Here is a 27,169-nt window from a genome sequence, read left to right as displayed (position 1 = left end):
AAAAGCACTAGACATATCAAGAGATCCAACGCACCCTGGTCACCATTTCTTTGAGCTCCTGCCATCGGGATGGAGATATAGAACAATGCAGGCAAGAACGAGCCATCTCAGGAACAGTTTCTTCTCTAGAGCGATTTTGGCCTTAAATGGAAAGTCTGGACTTTGAAGTCAACTTATTTTACTTGTATTATATTTACTGTTTTTAATTAGGTTTTTGTAATTTTGGATTATGTGGAATGCTTTATCTGAGTGGATGTAGCAACCGAGTAATTTCGTTGTTCCCGCAAGGGGACAGTGACAATAAAGATATCTTATCTTAGATTCCTCAAGGAAGCAGTGGTACCCAGTACACTTCAGTTTTTAGCCAGAGCCTTCTAAAAAGGCTTAGCATTCTATCTCTGAGTCTCTCTAGGTGAAAGGTGTAGATTTCCAAAGCCATAAGGGAGAGAGTCACTAAGGACTTGCTAGTCAAGTCAAAGGCATCTGTAAAGTAGAAGATCTCACATGCATTTTAGACTCCATTCTATGAAAAGGAATCACGTTTAGACATTCACAATGTTTAAACATTCCATGTCAGGCCAACCTAAATAGCTTCTCGCTCTTATTAAGAGAGCAGCCTAGAAATGCTTCATGATGCATCTAGATCCATTGACCTCAAGAGAACTGAGGCTCGATCCCAGTCCTGCTCTCCCTTCCAAAAGGGTGGCCAGAGGCCCATCTCTTACTTTTGGGAGAACCCACGAACATAGGAAGAGCCTGCAGGATCAGGCCAGGGGACCTCCTAATTCAGCATCTTGTTCTCCTGGTCCCCACCCAGATGCCTGTGGGAAACCCAATGCAAGGGCCAAGCACAAGAACACTCTCCCCTCCTGTGGTTCCCAGAAACTGGTATTCAGAAGCATGCTGCCTCCAGCTCTGGAGGTAGAGCCTTGCCATCATAGTTAATAGTCACTGATAGTCTCATCCTTCATGAATTGGTCCAATCCTCTTTTAGTGCTGGCCATCACTGCCTCCTCCACCCATTGGTCATTTAGAGCAAAAGAGAGCAAGCGTACTCCATCTCCTATACGAGCACCCCTTCAGCTATTTCAAGATCAGGAATTCTGGGACGGCAAAACAGATTAGGGTAATATAGAGATGTTTTCAAACACCATTATTTTTCACGAGAATGGCAAAGCGGCACTCCTCTGAGCTGAAATGACATCTTCAGAGTAATCCACTGCTGCTGAAAAATCATTTCCAGAAACAATTTCCTGATATCATTGTTGCCATAATATGACTGGATTAGAGATCCTGCTAATAATATTAAAAGCACAAGAAGGGCATTTTCAGCACTGTGATTCATTTATCTCTTTTAGACTCTGCTCTGAAATGTTTAATTTAAAAGTACGTTTCTGCCTAAATTTGCAGCACTGGAAAGATCAGCACTGGAAACGAGCTCACTATTCAGCTGGAAAACAAGCAGCACTTTTAAAATTCAAGTTTGCAATAAATTCAAGCCCTTGGGTCCTGCTTGGGGGCAGTGGCTTCATGCTCCGGCACCGGGGGGGGGGGGCGGAGAGCAGACGGGGCTGGCACACACCCTGGGCCGTAGCGCGCTGCCTGCGGGGGCATGGCACCCAGCGCAGGTGGGGGGCAGCTGCGATGGCACCCCACTGGGATCACGCTGCCCGGGGCGGTGTGCTCCCCCTGCAGTCCTCTTCCTCCGCCAGTGCTTGGGGGCAACCTATAGGGATCTAGTTAGCTAATAAAAGAACAGAATGCTGAACTAGATTGGCATTTGGCCTGATCCAACAAGGCTTATTTTTATGTTCTGAATGTCATATCTCTGCAAGAGTGGGTTCTCAGATATCAATCCCGACAAAATACTACTCAAAAATACATGTAGTGTGCCACAAGTGTTGCTATGTGGAGTGCAGAGGTCAGGATTCCATCCTCTCCCTTTCATTCCCTTCATTTTCTGTTCCCTGGCTCAGCCAGTTTTAAATCCAGGGCCGGCCCACCCATTTGGAATAGTGAGGCCAATGCCTCAAGCAGCAGAAACCCTTGAGGAGGCAATGCTGTGGGTAGTCCCTGCCTGCCCCACCGCCTTAGGATTGGTGCTGATTTCGGGCAAGATCTCATCATCATCGCACGGGAGCTTGCAGAGTGCACGAGGTCTTGTGTGATTTGGGGGAAGATCTCACCCCAAACTGGCAAGATCACACCTAAAATCGGCACTGTCCCCAACCCCAACTCAGCCAGCAATTATGACAGCATCACGTGCTCATCCCAGGTGAGCCAAATCTGGCTGGGGCCTTGACCAGCATCAAACACTGCTTTAAAGGCTTGTTTTCCCTCTGCCAGGCTTAGGTAGAGCAGCAGCCGCTCTACTGCTGAAGAGGGTTTCGTATATCTGGTGTATCTTTACATTGCCTTAACCTGCACTGGCTTGCTTTATGCCCTTACATGGGATTTGGTGAGCTTTGCCTCTTTCACAGAGTGCCTGCTTATGTCTGAGCCACCTGCAAACTGTCAGTTTCTTTCTTTGTTTTTGAAGTCTGGCTTATTATTATTAATTATTATTATTATTATTATTATTATTATTATTATTATTATTATGTTTTTACCCCACCCATCTGACTGGGTTGCCCCACCCACTCTGGCACATTATATGGGGAATTATATGCAAACTACATCTCTTATTTATTTGTTTATTAGGAAAGATTTGTAAGACGTTTAATTAAAACATAAACAACCCTCTAAATGCATAAAACCATTAGCAGTAATACATAGATAAAATAGCATACATTACAATACAAGTCTAAATTATGTATTTGGGCAGCCTTCTTCAAATAAAAAAGTTTTCTAGATGGCATCTAAGACTGTTTAATATCGGTACCTGCAGAGAGTATAAAAAGTATGAAATAGTCAAACCACATGTGGTATTATATTTCTGCAGCGTTAAGGAATTAATCCTTAAGTATTTTTATAGGCATTGTTGTATATATTTACTTATGTGCTGGTTACTTGAGGAAAACCCGGGAGGTATATGTATGAAATATGTGTGTAATATTATATTTATAATGATACACATAATAATGCATATGATATGTTTGTATTTTTAAAGGACCCAGGGAGGAATAACTCCCTTGTAACTGAGATCAAGCAGTGAGATCAGAATTAGGAAAAGAATCCATGCAGGCCACCACAACATTGAGATTTCTGGAAAGTCCTACCCCTGAATTCAATCCTCATTAGGATGTTTTAGGGTATTCCCACCTCCAAAACCTCAAGATTCCTCCAAGTCTGCTGATATCTCATTCTTTTATGTTCACGATGCCATTTGGGCTATACAGTGGTACCTCGGGTTAAGAACTTAATTCGTTCAGGAGGTCCGTTCTTAACCTGAGGTACCACTTTAGATAATGGGGCCTCCCGCTGCTGCCGCACAATTTCTGTTCTCATCCTGAAGCAAAGTTCTTAACCCGAGGTACTATTTCTGGGTTAGCGGAGTCTGTACCCTGAAGCGTCTGTAACCCGAGGTACCACTGTATAAACAACGGCACTCCCAGCACAAGCATAAGAAATACTGTAGTGAGAATGATTTAAGCATGGCTGTTTCCCACAAAGTAGGCTGCCTTAGATCGGATCAGATTAACTGACTGTCTATGGCAGTACTGACCACTCTGACAAGCTGTGGTTCTCCAGGAACCCAGGCAGAATTCTTTCGCTTTACCTGCTATCTGATCCTTTCGACTAGAGATAGGATTTAGGACCTTCTGCATGGTCCTTCTTCCCAATTTGCAGTTTCGTACTGCAAACTGCACAGCTTGAAGCATGCACATCATCTCACTCAACAAGGAGAGATTTCCTTTCATAGCTTCCCCCCACCCTGACTGTATCACTGATAATAATTGATGTGGTGTAGGAGCAGACCTCCCAAATTTGCAATTTCTAAAACGACGCGCAAACGGAAACAAAACCGTCCTTTGAAATTTGCACGTCTCTGAATTTTGTGATGCGGTTTTCCGGACAAGTAATGTGTGCAAAAAATGTGTATGTTGCTGAAAAGAACATATAGAATGCATTATATTAGGGGAGATTGCTTATACAAATGTCAGGCAAAATTACCTACAGAAATGTGTATATTCATAGAATGCTGTTGAATGAGGATTTTAAAACAAACAAACAAATAAGGGATGCAGAAATGTGGAAAAGAGAACAGAACTTAAGACTGAAAACATGAGAAACTGGGAGAAATGGAAACTGACAAATTTGTCCATCCCTATAACAAACTGGTGTTCACATTTTATGCTGTCAAGGGTGGGATGAAGTAGGAAGAAGTCCCAAAAGTTTCTCCTATAAAATGTATGATAAGCACTGCAGGAAGCCACCTGATAGGTCTGTTCAGAATTAGAGGTCAGAGAACTGGCTGAATAAATAAATAAGTTTCTGGTTTTCTGAAAACAAAGAATCTCAGATGGGAAAGATGCAAAAGTGTTTGGCCCCTTTAAGCAAACATGCAGTAATTTATCATAAACAGGCATTTTTGGAAACTTCAGCAGGTGCTACTTTTGCAAGGGCGATGGGGTTAACTACCAAAGTTGTATGTAACTTGGATCTTGAGTAGAGTAATTAATCAAGAAATTAGATTCCTCTCCTCTTCTCCAGCCCACATGGAGTGCTGCTTGCCGGTATGCCAGACCAAACAACAGCAAAAAGAGGGAAAATATTTGTAATGAAAGCTTATTGAATAAATATGTTGGGTCTGTAAAAATGATTTCTCTGTTGTAAAGCAAAGGGATTCTTTTTTTAAAAAATCGTTATTAATCAAGTTTTATTATGCAGTGGAAAAAGGGAGGCAGCGGCTGGCTAGGATCACAGTCTTATGTCTATTTAAGTGATTTCAAGATGTGGTATGTTTTTACATGCTTTTGTACAATTCAGCAAAAACGTTCTTTTCCACCATGTTGATTTTAAGAAACCGGCAAGAAAGCAGGCAGGCAAGCAAGCAAAATACATGAATTGGAAGGATAAATCTGCTACAGCCTTTTAAATTGTTGTTTTACTAAGTTAGTTTATTTGGTCAAATTCTCCTGACTTTGTTATAGGACTGCTCCCAATTAAATGAAAACCACTCTGACATGCAGTAATAATTTAACTGTTGATTTGTGGGGCTTTTTTGTTTTGCTTTTTTTGTTTTGTATTTTGTTATTCTTTTTAGAAATAAAAAATCCTAAATCTTACCACACGTCCAACCATTTAAGTATATTATTATTATTATTATTACTGTAATTTAAAAAAAGACAAACTGAAAAAGAAAATTTGCAGAGTGTTTCGTGGCCTGATATGGAGCTTCTGGGGAATGTAGTGATGCTGGGATCTGGCTGAGCACTGTTAGAGATTATAGTTAAACTCCACGGACTTGTGACCTGTGGCAGAATTGTACCCACCCCAATAATTATCGAAATAACAATTAAACAAAAATACTTGTCATTCTGAAACTGATTTAATTGTTTTAGCTGAGTTGCAATGGTATGTTGCTCACCTGTGTATTATTCAAAACACTGCTGTTTTAAGCCACTGTTCTTAATTATTTTTATGACTGTTTTATTTAAGTTGCCTTGCAAGGAAGGGCTTAGCCCTAAAAGTCAGCAAAGATATACTGAAGCAAATGAATGAACGGCAGAATAAAATTGAGGGGAAGGGAATAAAAACAGCCCAGATGAAGAATAGATTACTAAAAAGGGTATTTCTGGGTGGGATGACTATTAAATAGTGGGTAGACGACACAGCGATTCTTCAAGAAGCTCTTTATTCGGAAGCCAGAACAGAACTGAACTGCATTGCCGAGCTGGTCTGCTTTTATAGAGGCTGGCTCAAACAATGTATCAAACATAATTCAAAGTTCCCTCCTAAAGTTCCCTCCTAAAACAACTGTCCAGGACCCGAGGGAAAACTATATACAGTACACTAATACATAACAATGACGTTCTGCACTTTGAAAAGTTCTGTAGGTGCATTAAAAAAAATGGGTCTAAAACACATCCTTGTCAACAAATTCATGTTAATTATGAAATTATGAAAAACCCTCTCAGGTTTTTTAAAAAATATTTTTCATAGATTCTGCCTGGTGGGGCCTAAACTCTGTTTTAAAATGGCTTGGTTGCTAAAAATAAGCTGTATTTTTGCAGGTGTATCAGCTTAAGGAAAGGGGCAAGGAGGAGGAGAATATACCAAAGTCGCTTGTAAGCGTGAACGTTATAATTAACAAAGCCGATCATTTTAGTTTCTGACTGACATGTGACATGTGTGCATTCCCCCCCCCCCACATCCAAAGCATCTAACCAGTCAAGTTGCTTTGAGAGATTGGCGGTTCCAGGACAGAAGTGTACCAATATCTGGATAAATGTCTGATCTTCTATAACAGGGGTCAGCAAACCTTTTCAGCAGGGGGCCGGTCCACTGTCCCTCATACCTTGGGGGGGGGCGGACTATATTTTCGAGAGAGAAAATGAACGAATTCCTATGCCCCACAAATAACCCAGAGATGTAATTTTAAATAAAAGGGCACATTCTATCGATGTAAAAACATGCTGACTTCCCGGACCGTCTGTGGGCTGGATTTAGAAGGTGATGGGGCCGGATCCACCACCCCCGGGCTTTAGTTTGCCTACCCATGTTCTATAATTTTGTGCTTGTTTTATATAGGTACCTTTTTATAGGTTGAGTTTTAATTTTAATAAGCATCCGCAGGTATAATAAGTTTTAGGCTGGCATGTGATACACACACTTACATGGGAATAATAAGTCTTACTGAACTCAGTGGCAGTTTGTTTTAAATAGCATATAGGTTTGCTATATGTAACACTAAAATGTAGGTACTTACGGGGATCCGTTCACAGTTGTTCCCTTTTCCTTATGTTGATCTAAAAGCCAGGATAATACAATGTATGCCTGCTTGTTTGCCAAACCTCTACAAATAACTGTTTCAGTTTTTATTTACTCTTTCTCTGTCAGGAAGTAATAACTAAATTTCTATGTCTCTCCCTTCCCAACCACCCAGTTCCTCACCCACAGAAGCAATTAGCTTACAATGCTTCGAAAGCCGGGGTTGTAAAGTTAACTCAGACGTTGGGGACGGAGTGGATTGATAGAGGAGTGAGAGTGAACTGCATTTCTCCGTAAGTAAAATGTAGGGGTTTTTTTGGGGGGGGGGGCGGAAGAGGAAATAAGGTGGCATGAATGTGGTAAAGTTCTCAAGTTAAGGAAATATAAGAAAGCAAAGTTGTTAGCTAGCAAAACTCCAGTTCCTTAAATAAGGGGGTGGGAATACTCTCAAGCATAACACAATTGCCAAGTGCACAGCGTAGCAAAAAGTCATCTCTATTGCTGTATATGTTCTGGGATTTTTGAAAAGATTATGCCATTTGATAACAGGTTTTCTAATTTTGTGAAGGGTGGTTTTTAACATTTCTTTTCCAGGTGAATTATTTCCTTGCTACTGTCCAAGTCTTATGTGGTGAAAAAAAGGTGTTTGACACTTAACAGACAATACTCCCCCCCCCTTCCAGTCCCCTCCCCCTTCTTTTTACCTCAGACAAATATACAGGCATTTTCGAAGGCATATCATTATACTACTATCATTGAAATTCCATTCAGCAGTAGCAATTACAGGACACCTCGGTATAATTTTTTGTTTTTTATGAAATATATTCATTATCAAATTGCATTTTACCTAATTTTTGAAGGCTTATAAAGGTGGGGATTTCTGAAAAGGAAAAATACAACACTGTGTGTGCTTGTGTGTGTGCGTGCATGTATGCCCATTTCTCTTCCACACTGGTTGCCTGAGCTGTGTGTGCCACACCACGTGCCCTAAGCTCGCCCTGTAGCCCTCCAGTATGTTGGAGGACATCGTCTTGTCATCAGTGTAAAGCAGGCACCCCCAAACTGCGGCCCTCCAGATGTTTTGGACTACAATTCCCATCTTCCCCGACCACTGGTCCTGCTAGCTAGGGATCATGGGAGTTGTAGGCCAAAACATCTGGAGGGCCACAGTTCGGGGATGCCTGGTGTAAAGTAAAATTTCAACTGTGACTCTGGTGGGCTTCTAGATATTTTTTGAGTAGGAGGGGCGCCATCTTCTTCTTTGCCTGAGGCAGGAAAAAGCCTTGGACTGTCCCCACAGGACAGCATCCACTGTCCGCCTTTTATTCTCCCAACATCCCCGTCAGATCAGGGGCGTAGCAATGAGGGAGCGGGGGACGGAGGCCCCCAGGCTCCACTCTGCGGGGGCCACCTCCACCGACAGCCGTGCTCCGCGAGTGGAGGAGCCCGGGCAGCAGCATACCCATACAGGGCTGAGGTTTGCTGGTGGCTCCACTGCGTAGCCATCTGATGGGAGGGTGTTCCACAGGGTGGGCGCCACTACCGAGAAGGCCCTCTGCCTGGTACTACTTCAAAACAAGGCCTGTTTAATTTTTTTATTGATTTGCCTGCATAGTTTTGGGCCACTTTCCCTTCTCAGAGGCCTTCAAAGCATCTAATACAGTGTATCAGAAACATAATAAACTATAAGATCAAATAATGTGGCCAATATGAATACAAATAATAGCACAAGGAGCTACAATACAACCCCCTACTTCAACATATAGCAGTGGGACAGAAAGAATATCTTTTTTTAAAAAATATTTTATTTTCAAATTTACAAACAACCTTCAAACAAATAATTTCCCCCCCATAAATTCCCATTGACTTCCTGCCTCCCCTTCATAGCTGCCAAGTTATCCCTTTTTTAAAGGGATTTTCCCTTATGCTGAATAGGCTTCCTCGTGAGAAAAGGGAAAACTTGGCAGCTATGCTCCCCTTTGTGGGTCCTTATGTTAATTTTTTCTCCTGCATCTTTTCTGTTAATCCAATTGTATTAAATCTCCATTACAACCATTGTCTAACATTTAACTACAAGCATCATTCCAATCCTACTAATAATTTTAATAGTTTGCAGTGATTTTAAAGGTAAATTATATATTTCCCCCCCTTTTTAAAATGTTCATCTTCCTGATTCCTAATTCTTCCGGTCAGTTTTGCCATTTCTGCATAGTCCCACCAGCTTAATCTGCCATTCTTCTCTGGTAGGCACTGTGTCTTCTTTCCATCTCTGTGCTAATATTATCCGGATACTAGGAGACAAAAAGAATATCAACCAGGACCAAACATCTGCAAATTTGGGGATTTTATTATAGGTCAACATGGCCACCTTCATGTGACTTGGAAAAACAACAACTGAAATGAGGTGTTCAACAGCAGAATCCTAAACTAGAGAAAGGGTTTTAAAGATAAGACTTCTGAGGGAACCTTCTTGGGCTCCATGATCACTGCACAGTCATGAGATTAAAAGATGCCTGCTTCTTGGGAGAAAAGCAATGACAAACCTAGACAGCATCTTAAAAAGCATAGACATCACCTTGCCGACAAAGGTCTGTATAGTTAAAGCTATAAAGAAGGGTGATCGCCAAAGAATTGATGCTTTTGAGTTATGGTGCTGGAGAGTCTTGAGAGTTCCATGGACTGCAAGAAGATCAAACCTATCCATTCTGAAGGAAGTCAGCCCTGAGTGCTCACTGGAAGGACAGATCGTGAAGCTGAGGCGTGAATACTTTGGCCACCTCATGAGAAGAGAAGACTCCCTGGAAAAGACCCTGATGTTGGGAAAGATGGAGGGCACAAGGAGAAGGGGACGACAGAGGACGAGATGGTTGGACAGTAGTCTCAAAGCTACCAACATGTGTCAGACCAAATTCCGGGAGGCAGTGCAAGACAGGAGTGCCTGGCGTCTATGGGGTCACGAAGAGTCGGACACGACTAACTGACTAAACGACAACAACAAGCACTTTGAAGTGATTAGCTTTTTTACCTTGGCTGTAATAGCTATATTGGCAGAAGCTTTGACACGTTTCACAGTTTTGTATTATCTAAGTGAATGTGTGAGCCCTGCATGCACTGTTCCCTATGTGTTACATTTTTTTAAAGCTCTACGGGGTTTTAGCAAGAAGCATACAGGCTCCAGCTCCACAAGGAAATGCGTTCCTGAACTATATTTTTTACAAGAGAATCCATATTTATAGCTGAGTCGGTGCCTAAGGCTTCCTTTAGTAATATCTAATTGCCAGAATTATTGCAGTGTGAAAGTGCTAATGCATATATCTTAACTAATGCATATCTGCTTGTGCATTTATGTTTTGTTTCCAGTTATGCATAAAACAACAGAAATGTCCTAATATATGGCACACAATTAGTGGTAGATATAGTGCAGGGATGGGGGAAGATAGGACAGGCTGATAAAGAGGAAAGCATGGGATCGCTTATACAACAATAGGGCCTCCCAAACTAAACGATCAGGGTGATGAGGAGGAGAATTAATTACTTATACCCCACCCATCTGACTGGCTTGCCCCAGCCACTCTGGGCAGCTTCCAACATAATCAAAAGCACAGCAAAACATAAAAAACTTCCTGATACAGGGCATAGCTGCCAAGTTTTCCCTTTTCTCGCGAGGAAGCCTATTCAGCATAAGGGAAAATCCCTTTAAAAAAGGGATAACTTGGCAGCTATGATACAGGGCTGCTTCAGATATCTTGGGAAAGTGCTTAAGCACATGGTCAGTTGTGCAGTTGCTGATCAGTTTGACATCGGATGGGAGGGCGTTCCACAGGGCGGGTGCCACTACCGAGAAGGCCTTTGTCTGGTTCCCTGTAACTACCGTAGGGTTGCCAGACTCAATAGAGGACAGGACTTCTGTACCTTTAATTGCCCTGCTCTCTTTTGAGTCTGGAAACCTTAAAGAGAAACCAGCAGACCCTTTGCTTGGAAATTAAACAAAGGGTCTGCTGGTTTCTCTTCAAGGTTTCCAGACACAAAAGAGAGCAGGGCAATTAAAGGCACAGAAGTCCTGTCCTCTATTGAGTCTGGCAACCCTACCTGTAACCTCATTTCTTGCAATGAAAGCACTGCCAGAAGGCCCTTGGAGCTGGACCTCGGTGTCCGGGCTTTCAAATGAGGGTGGAGACATCCCTTCAGTTATACAGGGCCGAAGCCATTTAGGACTTTAAAGGTCAGCACCAACACTTTGAATGTGGGTTTCCTAGGATCCCCAGAAGGGTGGGTGAGTGTGGCGTAAAGAGGATATTGTACGGTTTTTGTTTCACTTGGCAGTTAGCTTCAAAACCCAGAAAATTTGAGCCAGGGGCCCTCCAGATGTTAGTTTCGACTCCAACTCCCATCAGCATGGCAAGTGGTCAGGTATGATGGCCGTGGTAGTCCAACAACATCTGGAGGGATACAGGTCTCCCATTCCTGGTCTGAGAGGAATTGGCACCAGAGGGAAGAACCGAGCACAGCCCTATCACTTAAAGGCATCCCAATTAACCAGCATTACCATCCCCATTAAGCAACAGCAGTTGCTCTTAAATATCTCTGGGCTTATATGTAGTTTCTTGGGAGATGTCCCAGTTAAGTGGGTTTTTACTGATTAAACACTTCCTGAGTAATTGAAGTGTACTTAAATCATTCAAATTAATAACTCATCTGAAAGAAATCAACTTATACACAGATGGAATCCACACAAATGCACACACTTTGGGAGAAGAACTCTTGCAACCATTCTGAGGGAGCAGCTGATAAACAGGGCACTCAAAGACCAACATATCCACTGGCATAAAGTGTGGGATCGTTTGGGGGGCTACTTGAGTCTTATATCAACCCACGCTGCTGCCGTCAGCAGCAAAATGTCAGTTCCGCATCTCCCGTGAAGGGAACCTAGATAGTGTGATAAGCCATTGTTATGCAACAGCATTGCATTCCAGATGAGGCAGGGAATTAACGCCTTGGCACTTGTCACTGCTCAGAATGGTTAAGAGCCAACGCACATTTGCCTAAAAGGGTTTTTCCATCTCCAGCGTTAAATTGCCCATCTTGGCATCGAGCCTCTCCCAGAAGATGTGCAGTATACTGGGGCATATCTAATATTTGTATAAGAACCCAAAAGTGTGCTTACAGCCACTATGTTGTTGTTTGCTTATTTTAACAAACAAGAACCGTCCTAAATTATGCTGTCTTTAGAATAAAATGTTCAATTTCCTCCCACTGCCAGCATAATTAAACGAAAGGCCTAAGTTCCACTATGTAGTACCGTGCTCTATAATTTATGAATACAGTATCATAATTAACTTCAGAAATTTCAGTTTTGCTGGGTTTTATTTGCCTGGAGGCATTGGCTGCAGTGCTATCTACAGGACTTCTATATGCTCAGGAGGAAGCTGGTTGTTGTCCTGCTACTAAGGATGAAATTAAATTTTGTGTTTATTTTACTGAGAAATTAGTTAATTCACATATTTTGAACCAATGTGTGAACCAAACACAGCTATCCTTCAAAATTCATGCTTGTCTGAATTTTGTGAGGCAGTTCGACAACCAAACAATAAATACAGATATTCTATTCTATTCTAAAAATGCATATAGCAGTGAAAACAACGTATTAAAAGGCAGTATAAGAAGAATAACTGCTTGCAAAAATGGGTACATTTGTCAAAACTGCATACAAAAAATGTGTTTATTGGGAATAATTCACACTAAAATGCTGATGAACGTCCATGAGGATTTTTTTAAAAACAAAACCTTGTGGAAATGTGGAGAACTGAATTTAAGATTGGAAAAGGAGAAATTTAGAGGACTATAATGGACAGGTTTGACGATCCTTTTAGCCTATTAAATGGAGAGAGGTGGAAAGTTTCATTCAAGCAGTCCTACTTCATCCTATTTTGTTCCCTGGTGGAGAATCAATGAGAACTGCAAAGATATTACTGCAGAAACCTCCCGCTCAGGATTGTTTGTTGTGGGGAGAAGCTAAGCTTGCTCTCCCCTTCTCCCCACTATACACACTGCTGGGTTGACAGGCTTGTCAGAGATGACTGTGCCATTGGCCTTTCAGGTAGACATTCAGAGCCATACTCAGCAGAATTAATAGGAGCTCGTCCCCTTGATTCCAGAGTTTTAATCACTGCACACATATACACCCCACCAAATATCTCTTTGTGGATATTCCTCATTTGAATAAGCCCATTCTCCCCCCCCCTTTTTTAAAAAAAACCCTTTTGTTTGGTGAAAAGGTAAACAAACTAAGAGATCTATCTATTTGCTACGCAATCCATGTAGAAAGAGATGCTGCTTGGATCTGGTTTAAATGATCAAAGCCAGACTGTTTATCTAGTTTCTAATGAGTAGAAAATAAAATGATGTAGCATGAAGCCTAAGGCCACACCCTGCTAACATTTGCAAATAAAACTGGCACTGAATTATAATCAGAGCCTCACAGGAAATGCTTGAAAAAATGGGATTGATGTTGCTGGGTTTTTTTGCAGTCTCCAAATGTCTACTAAAAGTAAAATAAAATAATAGGGCTGGCCTTCTTTCGATCATCCGTCACTACCCCTAGAGAACCTAGCACATTCTGGTAATTATTATTATTGTTATTGCCATTATTATCAGCGTGACCCAAGCCTTGTATTGTTTCATATATATATTTGTGTGTGTGTGTGTGTGTGCATGTGTCTAATATATATGGGAGAAAATGATGTTGAGTAACAGCAAATGATAAGCCTGTTGATATTCTTTTGCAACTGAAAAATCAAATTGTTTTCGTAGAAAACATGTGCTAGAGTCAAGGGGTTGAGAAGACTGGGATAGGGAACTACTTAGGGAAAATAATATTGTGATTATAATATTACTTTGGAATGCAGGATAGTGCCAGAGGTCAATCGTGTTGCCCTTGTGTGGTATTATTTCTGAATAGCTATCCTGTTTATTGTCAGTTTCAGACTGAAAAGAAAGTAGGGTTGTGGAAGAGTGCCCCGGTTAAGCAAAAAAATTAAAACATTTTAAAACATGTCTATGAAAAAGAGAGCAAAGTCTGAACCACATCCATTAAACAATATCGTAAGAGTTTCTTTTAAAACAAAAGTACAAGGCGGGGGTTTCTCATTCCCAGAATTCAATGTTTCTAAACCCGGTTTCTTTGGAAGGATAAATTGGGATGAGGATGAAGTTTGAGAACAAAACGGCATTTCGAGACTTTGTTCATTTCATATTTATCACTAGCTTGTTTGCTAATTTTCATTTGCAAGAGGCAATTCTTCCAGCTAACTGGCTGCCTCAATGGGCCACTGATTTCTTTGAAGTGACAGTCTGTAAATATGCATAAAAAAGAGATGCAATTAGCGCGTGTGTGGTTCAGTGCAGTCTGATTTCATTGGCAAGTTTACCCACAGTGTTGATAAGCTACATTATCTAGAAAATTGGCCGCTGAAAAACAGCACCTCTGATTGCCAGCAAAGGTTCCAGATAACAGGGTGCTGAAGAGAAATATAATTGAGGTTGAATATGTTAACCAAGGTGTCACATGTTCCTTAGAAGCACTAATTTATCAGCATGTTGGAATTTTTATTAACATTTGGAATGCATTTCTACCACACTAATGAAGTGGAATTGGCAGCTCAGGTTTTAGTTATTGTCATTTCTGAGAAGTTAAATGTAATTTCTTGTTAGGCCCAGCTATGTAAATATATTTATACAGGGACTGGGGGGGGAGAGAATTATAACATTTCTCAAAATACAAATATGTTGTTAAGGAGGAGGGTGACAAATCAGTTATTGTTAAAGCCCTAAACACCCACCAAATGTTTATGGAGTGCTGTGGATTTTTTTTGGCATATATATATATCTTTTTGCAAACATTTCGTGATAAATTCTCTGTCATATTGCAGAGAAGGTGTCTAAACTGGAAGACATTAAGAGCCAATTCCTTCAAGCTTTTTCCTAACTGACAATTTATTCTCGGGAAAAGTCCTAGTGAACACGAACTTTTATTCTAATGATAGCATGTGAACCCCCAGCATTTGCTGAACATATTGCAAACTCCCCTTTCGCAGTGTCTCCTAATGAATAGAATAATTGCTATGTCCAGTTCCAAAAAAATCTATTTGTAGGTAAACGCTCGCCAGTCACTTTCAATTTAGATGATGTGATTGTTTGTGAGGCAAATCTTTCAATTGGGACGTTATGCTAAATAATGTATCGCTAATGTGGAAATAAATGAAGGACACAATGATGATACATAAAAACTATGTTAGAAAGACATTTAACGGGAATCATGTTTGAAGTTTCTGGTGGCTTTTAGCCAGGGAAGTTTGGAATCTTTCGCATCCTTCGTTTGAAAAGTACCTCCAGGGCTATTTTTGTATTGTTACAATTTTGTGCCGCAAAAGAACGAATGAACGAAAGAAAGAGAGAAAGAAAGAGAGAAAGAAGCCATAACAAGCCGGTTTGTGTCTTATATGTTTATACAGGGGGATTGTTGAAACACCGCTCATCCATTCTGAGGAGCTGAAACCTCTTGTGCAGTGCTGGCTCAGGGACATCCCCGCCGGAAGGCTGGCTCGAGTGACAGACTTGCAAGCTGCCGTAGTATACTTGGCATCTGAAGCTTCAGATTATATGACTGGCCACAACTTAGTCATTGAAGGAGGGCAAAGCTTATGGTAGAAAAGGGATGGAAATGCTCTTTCAATGCATGCGGAGGAATGACAGGCACACAGGAAAGACTCCCCTGGTCACATTGCAGTTCTGCACGAGTTATGAGTGTTCGGATTCTCTCCCCACGTTGTCGATTAATTCCTTCCTTCCAAAAATACAGCTTTTAATTTCCAAACTGCTATTTTAGACCCAATCTACAGCAGCTCTTGTCTTAACAAAAGTCAGCATGTGGAGGTTTGCTTATTTTAAAAAAATATGCCCTAGACTGAATGCACACACACACACACACACAGAGAGAGAGAGAGAGAGAGAGAGAGAGAGAGAGAGAGAGATTTTCCCACATTCAGTTCAGTGGAGTAAACAGATTGCCACTATGCAAATAATTTTGTACTTAAAAAAATTAAAATAAAGCAGGATCCTATATTTTAGCCAGCAGAGAAGACATCCTGTTGCCAGCTTGAATGTTGTGTTTGAATCTTTGCTAAATTACTGCTTCAATTAATCAAGAAAATTTGTTGATACTTCTACTGCAGCTGCAATGTCAAATATAGGGGGGGGGGAATTGCACAGGGCGGGGAAAGAGAAATGCTTGAAATGCTAAGTTATTCTTGCAGCAGAATTTTGTCTTGAGAAAGAAAACCTAGGATTGACAGTCAATGTTAGTCGGTTTGTGTTGTAGCCCCCCCACCCCAGCTTTAAATGGAAATGATTCCAGGAATTGCTCTAACAGGTGTTGGGATTGCATTCTGCATTGCAAAATTAAAATCACTTTATCTAATTAATTTTTGATATTGTCATTTGTTGTTTGCTCTGGTGGTGCTTCATGCTCAGACCACATTTTGTAAGCAGTGGCACGCTTTCCCTTACACCACAATGCGGAGATAGGCAGTGGAAGAACTGTGTGCTGTCTTCTGTCTTCTTGCCCAGTGTTGACCTGCACCCCATTTTAAAAAAATGCTGCACAAAGTTTGCATTTTAAATTCACATTTTAAAACATAGTAGCTCTCAAAACACACCTTTTAAAGTGTAGCTCTGGTTTTTGCAGGTGTGCTGAAAACTACAGCAAAACATTTAGGAAGGCTGATAGCTGGGGGGTAAACTAATTTCTAGTCCGGATTTCAGCCTAGGAAGTGAGGATGAGGTCGAATTAACAAAGCATCCTTACTTGTGATGCACCTGTAGGCTGGCAATAGCTCTTGAAATGGTGGGGAAAGCTGACCATCTGCAGGGTACAGTGGCCCTTCCATTGCCCTTTACTGCTGTAAATGTCGAGTTTATATTTTCTTAACATAAAGTGTTGTATATCTGAGAAATCTACAGATGCAATCCTATGCAAACCCCACCATTCATCTGGGATAATAATTTTTGCTCTCAGCAAATGCTGATATGGAGGGGGGCAAATGAGCTGTATTCGTAGCCTAATTTTCCACCCACCTTCTTGACTTTCTACTGCCCATCACAAGCTGAGTTGGCTGTTCTTCCTTCCCTGACCTGTTTCTTTTTCCAAACATTACAGTGTGGCCTCTGGAGTCAACAACCTCTTAGTAATTCCGCAAGTGGAACCATTAAAAACCTAAAGCTTTAATTGTTTTTCTGGGCTCACTAAACATTTTTCTGTGAGCCCCGTACACTTCCATCAAATTGTGTCATGCTTTGGAAAACTTGGTTTGATTCTCACATGACTGTGGCTGGCCTTTCATCCCAAGGTTAATGTACAAACAGGAGTGAACTCATCAGGAGTTCTTCCAACTAATTCTAGGGGGACTTGTATTACTGTGGCTGGACCTCTTGTGAACAGCTTGTTTTAGACCCTACCTAAGAGGGAAAAATAACAAACTTCAGCTAATTTGAAACATAAGCCACCATTTGCAATTGGCATAATAAGAAGAAAAAAACGCCTTATTTTTTTCCAGACCTAGTGGAAAGGCCATGGAGCAAGCAGACTGTGAACCAATCTTTTATGTCCAATAATGACTTCTCCAACTTTCAAACTGGAAACATCTGGGGCAAAATTATGATATGAATCACATTGTAGTCATAAGACCATATAATTTAGTCCTTCTGTCCAAATCAATGGTGCTTCTCCCTTCTCCACCGACAATATTGTTTGAGTATATACTTCTTCATAGTAATGGCAGGTAAAGTGGTATTGGTTAGTAATCTTTTGGACTAGCTCCCTGAGCTATAAATATGCCAACAGGTCTGTAATACTGCAGCATTTTCTGAACTAAGTAGAAACGATCGTAATGCGGTCTACAATGGGCTTCCAAATCCCCAAATCATGGCTTATAGATCATAAACCTTGGTGTTAAGGATCAACCTCATGGGTACAGGAGAGGGGCATACCCTCACCAATATGTCAGAGTAGCCTGGAAAATAATCAGTTCTCATTATGGAGGGATGTATGAATCGGGGTTCTCCAAAGCTCTACATTGGGATTGGTTCATTTTGGACTGGTGTTAATAATATGGAGTTACTGCTGATGACACCGAGTTGTTCCAAGGAAACTAGGCATTAAACTGTTAAAAGTGGTTCAGTGTAATCAAGCATGAAGTAATACACATTGGGGAGGGAGTAGAATTCCTTTCTTCACATATGCACTGATGTGCATTGAGCTATCCACCACAACCCCAACTGCTTCTTTAAGAAGGCTAAAGGGGCATTGGTTTGGCAGGGGGAATTTTCCTTTGTCCTTTCACAGTAAATGCTGTCATCTAGCACCAAGGGTTGAGCCAGCGTCTCACTATTTAGTTCTACTCTCTGCTTACTGTCCTTTACAGGATTTGTCCACTTACACACAGATATCTAATGGGAGTTTCCCCCAACCCCTGTCCAAGTCGTTTGAGATCAGTGTTTTAAGGATGTCACATGAATTCACTTGCAAAAGTGAACGCTCTTGTTCAACTGAATGTTAGCAAGAGTGAGGTGACTGAGAGGGCCTGGCTCCTCTTCCACAACCACCTTTTCCTTTCCTAGTCCCCAGGGCAAGCTAAAATAATACAACAATCAATAGCAGCAGGCAAAACAACAGAAATAAAACAGTGCAATTCAATGTTAAAGGTGTCGTGGGAAATAAAGAGCCTTTTGCCTGGCACTGAAAAGACATCTTTATAGGTGCCAGCTGAGCTGTTCCAGAAGGAATTCCAAAAGCTGGGTGTCACAACCAAGAAGTTTCTGTCTCATTCACCACCCATCTCACCTAAGGCTGGATGGTGCCAGAACTCACCACGAACCCTTGTTCTCTTATAATGGCAATGGTGCCCACCAGAGAGGTGCCAGAACTGAGTTCCAGCTGGAAAAAAGCCCTGCTTTTGTGGGGTGCAAGCAAAATTTACACTTCGCATTGATACAAGAAGTACCAGTCTATGGCCACAAAGATGCCACCAAAAAGTGAGTAAGTTTTTGAGTTCATCAGAGCTCTTTGCCAGTTGGTTGTTCAGTAAAACTGAGAGGGGATGTGGTAAAATGTAAAGGATTGCCTTACTCTGGGTTGCTGAAAGAAGATGACTTGATTACAGATATCAGGGTGCCTACATGACAGATTCATCTGTATTCCACGGTTTGTTTGTTTGTTTGTATTTACGAATTTACAAGACAAAGCAATACTCTGATCAGAGTTTGTTTTTTGCCAATTTTAAAAGCTGAATTCATGTATTAACCAAAATGCTATAGGATTTTCCAAATATTACCTCTAGGGGGAAACCTCAACCTGTCTATGTTCGTGTCAACTTGCTTTCTGGTTTTATCTATTCAACTTTTTTATATTGTATCTAAGTTCATACTTTTGATATTTCTAATTTTTTTTTAGCATTTATGTAGAACACCACATAATTGCAGAAAAGATAATAGTCACATACCCTAGGGTCTAGTGTACACTTATGTTAAAAGTACAGCTTTTATTGGCAACTAAAGTAATAACCTTTCCATGTCAAATTGCTTTAAATTAAACTTTTAAAAAAGTACTGCCTGATACCCACATTTAGTAATTGTCAAACATTAGCATAACATCAAATCCTAATGCTGCCTAAATCTTAGGTTTGAAAATAATTATTTACTTAGGTAAATTCTGTATTCAGAAGCATAACATTAGATTTAAGGGTAGGGGGGTAGGGGGAATAAAGCAGCCTCCTTGCATATGTAAAGAGCTGTATCCATAAACTTGACATGAAAGTGGGATTTAAACTTACGCCTACCTTAGAGAGAGAAAAGGAGGATATCTGCTTTATACCTAGATCATCCATCCATCAATGGCCACATTTAAAAACAAGTGTCAAGCTGACACCTTAGATGGCAGTAAGCATCCTGGGTGATGTTCTGTGATCCAGGACTCCTATCCCTTTTGCTAAGCAGTCACACGCAAGCCCAATTTCCAGCAGTTTTAGACACACTGAGATTGGGTGTGGATGGTGTGGATATACGTGTGTGCAAACCTGAGGGGAAATGGGCCAAGCCAACGTTTAATATGGATAAATTCCACTTCTCTTTTTTTAGCTCATTCCGTAAGAATAAGAGATTAACCTCTTTAAGATCGCGGCAGAGAAGGGAATGGGCAGAAGGAGGGCTTTGGCAGGGTGTACCCAGCGTTAGGGCCTGTTTGGTATCTGAAGGGAAATTCTAAAACCATTCCAGCACAGTCCTTCCCCAGTAATGGAGATATGAGGCCAGATGAAACTCTTCTCACTCAAGCTGCATCACGAAGGAATGTCAGCCTGTAATGGTACTTTTGGGACACACACACACACTCCCATTTCCATTTACAAGAAGGACCTTTGCTGCTTCCAACATATCTGTTTCCTTCTTCAATTTGGAAGCTCTTTCTGTTAACCCCTGATGTTTGAAGAGTTTGTGCAAATGGAGCTCTTGTTCCCATCCCACATAAAAGGCTTTTCAGTGACTGGGTGGTGCTGGTGGTGAGGAATCCTGAAGGGAGCAAGAGCTCATCAAGAAGTAAAAGGTAAAAGGCCCCTGGATGGTGAAGTCCAGTCAAAGGTGACTATGGGGTTGCGGCGCTCATCTTGCTTTCAGGCCGAGGGAGATGGCATTTGTCCACAGACAGCTTTCTGGGTCATGTGGCCAGCATGACTAAATCGCTTCTGGCACAACGGAACACTGTGATGGAAACCAGAGAGCATGGAAATGCCATTTACCTTCCTGCCACAGTGGTTCCTATTTATCTACTTGCACAGGCATGCTTTCAAACTGGCAGGAGCTGGGACAGAGCAACGGGAGCTCACCATGTTGCATGGATTCGAACCGCCGACCTTCTGATCGGCAAGCCCAAGAGACTCATTGGTTTAGACCAAAGCGCCACCTACATCCCTTTACAGAAAGGCAGGCCTTAATTTGCATCGGGGCTCATTGCTTTCAATGCCAAGGCATTGGACTGTATGGACAATAATACCCCAATCAAGTGCACAGGTCATTTCCCTTATGACTGATTGTGTCTCTAGCTAGGTCTGTGAAAAGCTTCTGCTTGAAACCCTGGAGAGCCACTGCCAGTCAGAGAAGACAATACTGAGCTATATGAGACAATGGTCTGACTCCATGTAAGGTTCTGACTGGCAGGGGTTCAAGCAGAGGCTTGAAAGAAGCTTGAGACAGATGCTTTGCTATGTGAAGTTAAGTACAGTCAGGTTACCTCGGGTTACAGACGCTTCAGCTTGAGTGTTTTCAGAGTTGCGCACCGCGCAAACCCGGAAGTACCTGAACGGGTTACTTCCGGGTTTCGGTGCTCGCGCATGTGCAGAAGTGCTAAATTGTGCTTTGCACATGCGCAGAAGCGACAAATTGCAACCCACGCATGCGCAGACGCAGCGCTGCGGGTTGCGAACACCGTGGATTGCGAACGTGCTTCCCGCATGGATCACGTTCGCAACCCAAGTGCCCACTGTACTCACGTCTGGGTCCCTTTTCTGAGCAATAGTAACTTGCCACCACCTAACTGGCAATCACAGACAGCTCAAAACAGTGCCAGCTCCAGGACTTAGGCATAGTGCAACCTGTGGATCTCCTCCCACTGATGGGACTAGAGTGGCCATGTGTCTTATGTTAGGATCGTCCTACTCTCGTGTAGGACCCTGGCAGAGACACATGCGTAACTGGCATGTTCTCTCCCTCCTGGTCGATCATTCGGGAGCTTCAAAAGCTTCAGCAAAAACAGATACAATGATTCATAGCAATAGGAACCATGAAACGGAGTGCATTCCTGGTAGATCAGGACAGTTGGAGCATATGCAAGCTAACACCCTGAGATAGCAAGAGCGTACCGAAATAAATGAGTGCAAGTCATGGGGATCTGGTTGTGGGAATCTACCTTTCAGAAGCTTACCTAGCCAGATGTTGGAAAACCGGTGATGGGCTGAAGATTGATTCTTGGTATAGCAGAGGATGGTCGATAGCATTGGCTGAGAAACGAACATGCCAGGTGAGAGCGGCAAAGGGCAAACACAATCCCTATTCCTTTTATAACATATGGCAAATGTTTATTGAATACACAAATTGTTCAGAGTGTGGCAGGAATCCACTCAGCACTCCTGGGAAAATGTACCATGATCTCTTAGAGTAATCAAATGAAACTTTAACACATGGCGTGATAAAAGTCTGTAATTTTATCAGGACAAGTTACCAGGCAGAGGGCCTTCTCGGTGGTGGCGCCCGCCCTGTGGAACGCCCTCCATCAGATGTCAAAGAGAAAAACAGCTACCAGATTTTTAGAAGACATCTGAAGGCAGCCCTGTTTAGGGAGGGCTTATTATTATTATTATTATTATTATTATTATTATTATTATTTGTTTACTGTTGTAACAATTGTTTTCTCAGAATTTATCTTCCGTACCATGAAAGTAAATAAAAACAGTATTAAAAAAGAAAAGAAAAAGAAACTTACCTGTGCTTTCCCAGTGGGTTTATTGGTGGTTGCCATGTCCTCTCCTGCATCGAAACTCCTGGTGCATCCTTTCAACCGTTGTCTGCAAATGTTTCTGAGGAGTTCAAATTTATCCTTTACAATTCCTATATTATTTGGGCCACATATATGCACCATGTGGTTTTACCATTCTCATTAACTGTATTGGCAGGGGTGGGTTTGTGTGTGTGTTGTTTGATAGGCTCTAACCGTTTCTAGAGGAGCTATTAAACTTGCAAATATGTAATTTTTCCTCACTTTAATAAGAATAAAAAACCCTGTTGTATTTTTTTTAAAAAAAACCAACCCAGTGGGCTTTTTTATAGAAACTTTGAGGAAATACAGATGTATAAACTGTGGCACAAATGATATATTGATGTGGAAGTGAGATTATTTGCTAGGGACTGTTCAGAATGCTTTAATTACACTTCTGATTAAAGCAATGTTTTATTAGAAAAGAACTGAAAGGAACATTTTAGACTCCTTCTTTATACATATCTTCATATTAAGAAGTAATTGCACTGTCTCTAGCTCCCAATTAGAAAGCACTCATTATACTTAATCCATACACATTTTGTTCCCAAACAGTGCACAAACTGTGGGACTCATTACTCTGAGATGTTGTAGTATGGTGCCATAATGTTGGAAGGCAAATGGTCCTGCAGACATATCCCTATTGGGTGGTGTCAGAGGGTCATCGTGGCTCCTCTAGAGTAACTCCGCTTGAGTCCAGTTTGTCTTTAAAGACTTTTATTGTGCATTGTATTTACAGTGCAGAGATAGCTTAAAACATGACCTCTCAGTCCAAACCAGAATTCGGCAATGGCGTACGTCTGTTCCTATGCCAGCAAAGTAGTCGGGGCACGCCAAAACGCCTCCCCCTTGACCTACGTCACGGTGCTCTCCTTAACTCTTGCACCGGAAGGAACGATGCCCTCTCAGTCTCCTCCTGGTCAAAGCGGTGCAATGGCTCTCCAGCATCCTGGAGCCCTTGCCTACATCTCTCCGCCCCCGAGCTTTCCCATTGTTCCTCACACTGATTTCTCTCTCCCTCTGAGTCTCCCCCCCCCCCGGCTGCTTGGCGAGGTGGACGTTAGGATGATGGGGGCTGGCTCCCTGTAGAGAGTCACCCTTACAGGTGGATACGGGTTTCTGTCTCTGTGGTCTGTGGAAAATCCCAGTGTTTTCATATCCTGTTGTGGTATGATGGGTGTAAGCTAGCCAGCTGCTGATTCACATACAGTATTCTGGTTCCTGATTAGCTAGGAAGCAAAGGTAATTTATTAAAGGGGGACAATTAGGCAACAATGGAGTTGACAGGGAAACTCATCTTGTTGGGTCTTAAGCACAACTAATTTTTTTGTGGGATTGAGCCTAGAAGGGGCCTTGGCCAACTCTACAAAGTTTGTTCTGCAGACTTCTAAGTACAATTAGTGGCTTGAATAGTTATGTTAAATGATTGCTTATCTTAGTCCTCGAGCGATTCTTTGCAGGGAACAGGGAAAATGTACTTTGAAAAACAAAACAAAAATTCAATATTAGGTGTAATTAAGCCTAGAGTGGAGAGACATTATGAACAGCACACTTCTTCTTAGTTTAATCCTCCACAAACAGAAATGCCGTGCAGAAAAGAACTGTGTTCCAGATCTTATCACTTAGTCCCTCTACTTCATTTTTAAAGGTGAAATATTTGTTCCCATAAACAACCACCGGGTTTTTCTTACTTAAAAACAGTTTAAAAGAAAAATACATACAATCACTTATTTAAATATATATTTATTGCCGCCACACAGCCTGTTTTCTCCATTTCCCTGTGCTGCTCTGCCTCCATGGCTGAAAGCAGTTTTGCTTCTGAATACCAGTTGCTGGAAACCACGGGAGGGGAGAGGGCTCTTCTTGTGCTCATGGTCTGCTCACTGGTTTCTCACAGCCACCTTGTTGACCCCTGTGAGAATAGGATGCTGGACTAGATGGGCTATTCATAGGAGCCAACTCCTAGGGGCCGAGGTGTCTTCAGCCTCTCCAATAAAATATTTGAGGGGGCTGGACCCCCACAAAGCTGATGGGCTTTACCATTCAGATGGTGTGGGTGAGCCCCACAATGTGATTGATTATGCAGTGCAGGGCTTAGCTGTGCCCCCCCTATTTTCTTCAAGTTGGCACCCCTGGGCTATTGGTCTGATCCAGCAGGCTCTTCTTATCAATGGGTGATACGGAACTACATTAACCAGCTTACTTTCTACATTGTTTTGAAATTGCTCTCTAAATTTCTGCTTCATTAAAAGATGTCAACTGAGATATCCATTCGCTCTTCTGCTGTTTTCACCATGATCCTACTCTCCAAAGAGGACTGATGCTACCGTAACTGCAGCCAGCTCCCACCAAATAGGGGCACCCCATTACAAATGACGACTGACGTGCGGTTGTGTAAATGATTCAAGGGCCAGCAGAACTGAGCCCAATCAGGAATGGATCGTGCTCACGGGGCTGCATCCAACTAAGCCTGACTCATTGCAAACCCATCAAAATTAATGGACTTGAGTTAGTCATGTCCATTACTTTCAATGAGTCTGCTGCACCGAGTAAGACTAACATTGATATAACTCACAGTCTGCAAATTATTTAGGAGTACTAGTATACTCATAATTGTGTTGCAGTAAAAAGTCTCGGTTATATAATGTTAGAATTTTAAGAACAATTTCATGTATTGTCGTTGGGAGCCGGTGCCTGATAGTATTACCTAAAAACTAAATAAGACTAAATAAAGACCTAAAAATATTTAAACTAAGTAAGATTTAAGTGTTCATTTCAGTGAATTCTCCAAAATCAAAATCAACAGTTCAAATGTGAACATTTCAAAATCTGCAACTTTCACAACAACAACAACAACAAATTTTTTTTTGGGGGGGGGAAGGCCATTTTTCAAATCTGAGCCAAATTTCCCATTGTAGTAAATTTTCAGGAAAACAGGCTTCTGGGAGCCCTCTCTCCTTGCTTCGGTATCCTGCCACTTGCTCCAAAGGCACATATTCTGCAAGGGGATCTGTGAAAAGATCTTCCTTCACCATGATGCACTCACTGCAGAGAAACTGCAGGTTGCCTGGAGATTATCATGATTATCTACATTTTACATGGGGAAAGGCCATAGCTCAGTGGCAGACCTTCTTCTTTCAGGACCGGCCCACTCATGAGGCAAGTTGAGGCGACCACTTCAGGCGGCAGTATCCACGGGGGCAGCAGATCGGAATGCACTGCATACTGCTGCTGCTGCTACAGTGGTCTTGATGGCAGTGACATGCTCCTTGGAGGCTGGATCTGCCTTATCCTTGGCAGCCTCCCACCAATTCCGCCTCTACAGCAGCCTCTCAGTGAATACACTGGGCTCTCCTAGGGTTTGCAGCTGCCGGGTGTGATTTAGAGAGGATCTCTTCCATCCCTCCACGATGGATTCTTAATCCCACTTCAACTGCTGGGTAAGGTTAAATTGATTTCCCCACCCTTGTTCCCAATGTAGATCTTCACTCAGCCCTCTGTCCCTTGTCAAGGCTGGAGGACACACCATTGTGTGGTTTGCCTCAGGTGTCAAAATGTCTTGGGCCAGCATTATCTCCTTTATATTTAGAGGAACACTGGTTCAAACCCCAGCGTTTGCAGGTAGGGTTAGGAATCTCCCTTGCCTAAAAACCATTGGATACTGCTGCCAGTACTAAACTAGGTGGTCCAAAAGTCTGAATCATTGCAGGACAACTTCCTATTAGTAGTTAACTTTTCGCTCTAGGGACCCAGGTGGCTCTGTGGGTTAAACCACTGAGCCTAGGGCTTGCTGATCAGAAGGTCGGCGGTTCGAATCCCTGTGACGGGGTGAGCTCCCGTTGCTCGGTCCCAGCTCCTGCCAACCTAGCAGTTCGAAAGCACATCAAAGTGCAAGTAGATAAATAGGAACCGCTACAGCGGGAAGGTAAACGGCGTTTCCGTGTGCTGCTCTGGTTCGCCAGAAGTGGCTTTGTCATGCTGGTCACATGACCTGGAAGCTATACACCGGCTCCCTCGGCCAATAATGCGAGATGAGCGCGCAACCCCAGAATCGGTCACGACTAGACCTAATGGTCAGGGGGTCCCTTTACCTTTACCTTTTCTCTCTATCTTAAAAATAGAGTATTTATATGTAAATTTGTCTCCTGTGTATCAATCTTTCTTTCTTTGAAAATGAACATTCTGTCCCCACTCCATCCCTTCTCTTTTCAGCCTGCTTACATTTTACTCTAGAGCTGAATAAAGTGCCCCTAGAATAGGCTGCATTCATTTCTCTATTTTAAAAAAATCTGCTGTAAAGTGATCTATTTATTTACATGAAAGAAAAGGATACCTCTTCCTAGCCACAATGTGCTTTCCACCAAACTTCCCCTGAAAGCTGGCGGCCTTTTCGTATTCATTCTCTTGTAATGGAGAAAGCAGTGTTGCTTCTTTCTGGTTGCTGGCAGATGAATGAACATCGCCCATGAATAAACCTGTTTGAATGACCGCTTGTATTTTGTTATGAAAGTGTATTTAAAGGTAGAAAGGAAACCCCCAAAGAGGAGCTCTGTAAGCTAGTGTAGAAAGCTCTCCCGACAAGAAAATGTGGGCCCTTTGGCAAAAGCACCTCACTACAAAGGCCAGCAGAAATATTCACAGAAACAGAAAGACTGCGTTCTC

The 27,169-nt window shown here is 42.1% G+C and overlaps 1 protein-coding gene across 1 annotated transcript in view; it reads left to right on the top strand.

Moving 5' to 3' along the window:
• Positions 1-16,342, top strand: part of LOC118080056 (uncharacterized) — a 52,137-nt gene extending 35,795 nt beyond the window's left edge. The window contains exons 10-11 of the mRNA XM_060271339.2: positions 7,049-7,166; positions 15,384-16,342. Coding sequence (XP_060127322.1) covers positions 7,049-7,166; positions 15,384-15,579 — 314 coding nt within the window. The 3' untranslated portion in view covers positions 15,580-16,342. The remainder of the gene's footprint in view (positions 1-7,048; positions 7,167-15,383) is intronic.
• Positions 16,343-27,169: the final 10,827 nt, after the last annotated feature.

This window comes from Zootoca vivipara, chromosome 2, assembly GCF_965207765.1.
Source record: "Zootoca vivipara chromosome 2, rZooViv2.hap1.1, whole genome shotgun sequence".
Taxonomy (NCBI): Eukaryota; Metazoa; Chordata; class Lepidosauria; order Squamata; family Lacertidae; genus Zootoca; species Zootoca vivipara.
Note: the sequence above shows the minus strand (reverse complement) of the source record. Positions and strands in the feature narration are given on the sequence as shown.